At 38.8% G+C, this 903-nt stretch overlaps 1 protein-coding gene across 1 annotated transcript; it reads left to right on the top strand.

Annotated features, from left to right (window-relative positions):
* Window positions 1–535: 535 nt before the first annotated feature.
* On the top strand, window positions 536–878 carry LOC117591774 (histone H1-like; the record flags this gene model as incomplete). The annotated part of the gene is made up of 1 exon (XM_034285083.1): window positions 536–878. A coding segment is annotated over exon 1 (343 nt), but the record flags the coding sequence as incomplete, so codon positions are not given.
* Window positions 879–903: the final 25 nt, after the last annotated feature.

Here is a 903-nt window from a genome sequence, read left to right as displayed (position 1 = left end):
CCCCTAAATTCAGTGCTGAAAATACCCAGAAAGTAGTCTTTTTGTACTCTATAGGGTTATCTTCAAAACGATTTAAAAATACCATTCTAACCGATAAGTGAATATCTGATCAATGACCCTTAAAGTAAATAAATCAAATTTTATGTTTCAAAAATAAGTTTTGTTAAATAAGCTTACATTGGTAATTATTAATGTCATTGAATCCAAAACATAAGAGTTGGATATCTAGTTGTCAAAGTTTGCACATGTATTAAAAATCGATGATGGACGATACTTAAAAAACGAATTATTTACAATAATATTTGAAACATTTGAGAATATGAATCAATCAAAATTGATTTAAATTATTTAATAATTATATACAGAAAAGCCAAAATAAGTCGGACGTTCAATGAAACTTTTGCAACACAAATCACCAATGCTAAAATCATCGTCGTACTGCCCTTCTCCTCGATTCTCACTCGAACGGGTGACCTGGGATTTATTCCAACCAGCCACGAATTCATTAAAAAGTGTATTATTTTTGTGAAGAAATATGTCTGATTCTGCAGTTGCAACTTCCGCGTCTCCAGTGGCTGCTCCACCAGTACCAGCTGAGAAGAAGGTGGCCGCCAAAAAGGCATCTGGATCCGCTGCGGCTACTGCAAAGGCGAAGAAGCCCGCTGCGCCACCAACGCATCCCCCAACTCAGCAAATGGTTGACGCTTCGATTAAGAGCTTGAAGGAACGTGGGGGCTCATCGCTCCTGGCAATTAAGAAATATATTACTGCCGAATACAAATGCGATGCCCAGAAACTAGCTCCATTTATCAAGAAGTACTTGAAGTCAGCCGTTGCCAACGGAAAGCTGATCCAAACAAAGGGCAAAGGTGCCTCTGGTTCGTTCAAACTGTCGGCTTCCGC

Source organism: Drosophila guanche, unplaced genomic scaffold (assembly GCF_900245975.1).
Source record: "Drosophila guanche unplaced genomic scaffold, DGUA_6, whole genome shotgun sequence".
Taxonomy (NCBI): Eukaryota; Metazoa; Arthropoda; class Insecta; order Diptera; family Drosophilidae; genus Drosophila; species Drosophila guanche.
Note: the sequence above shows the minus strand (reverse complement) of the source record. Positions and strands in the feature narration are given on the sequence as shown.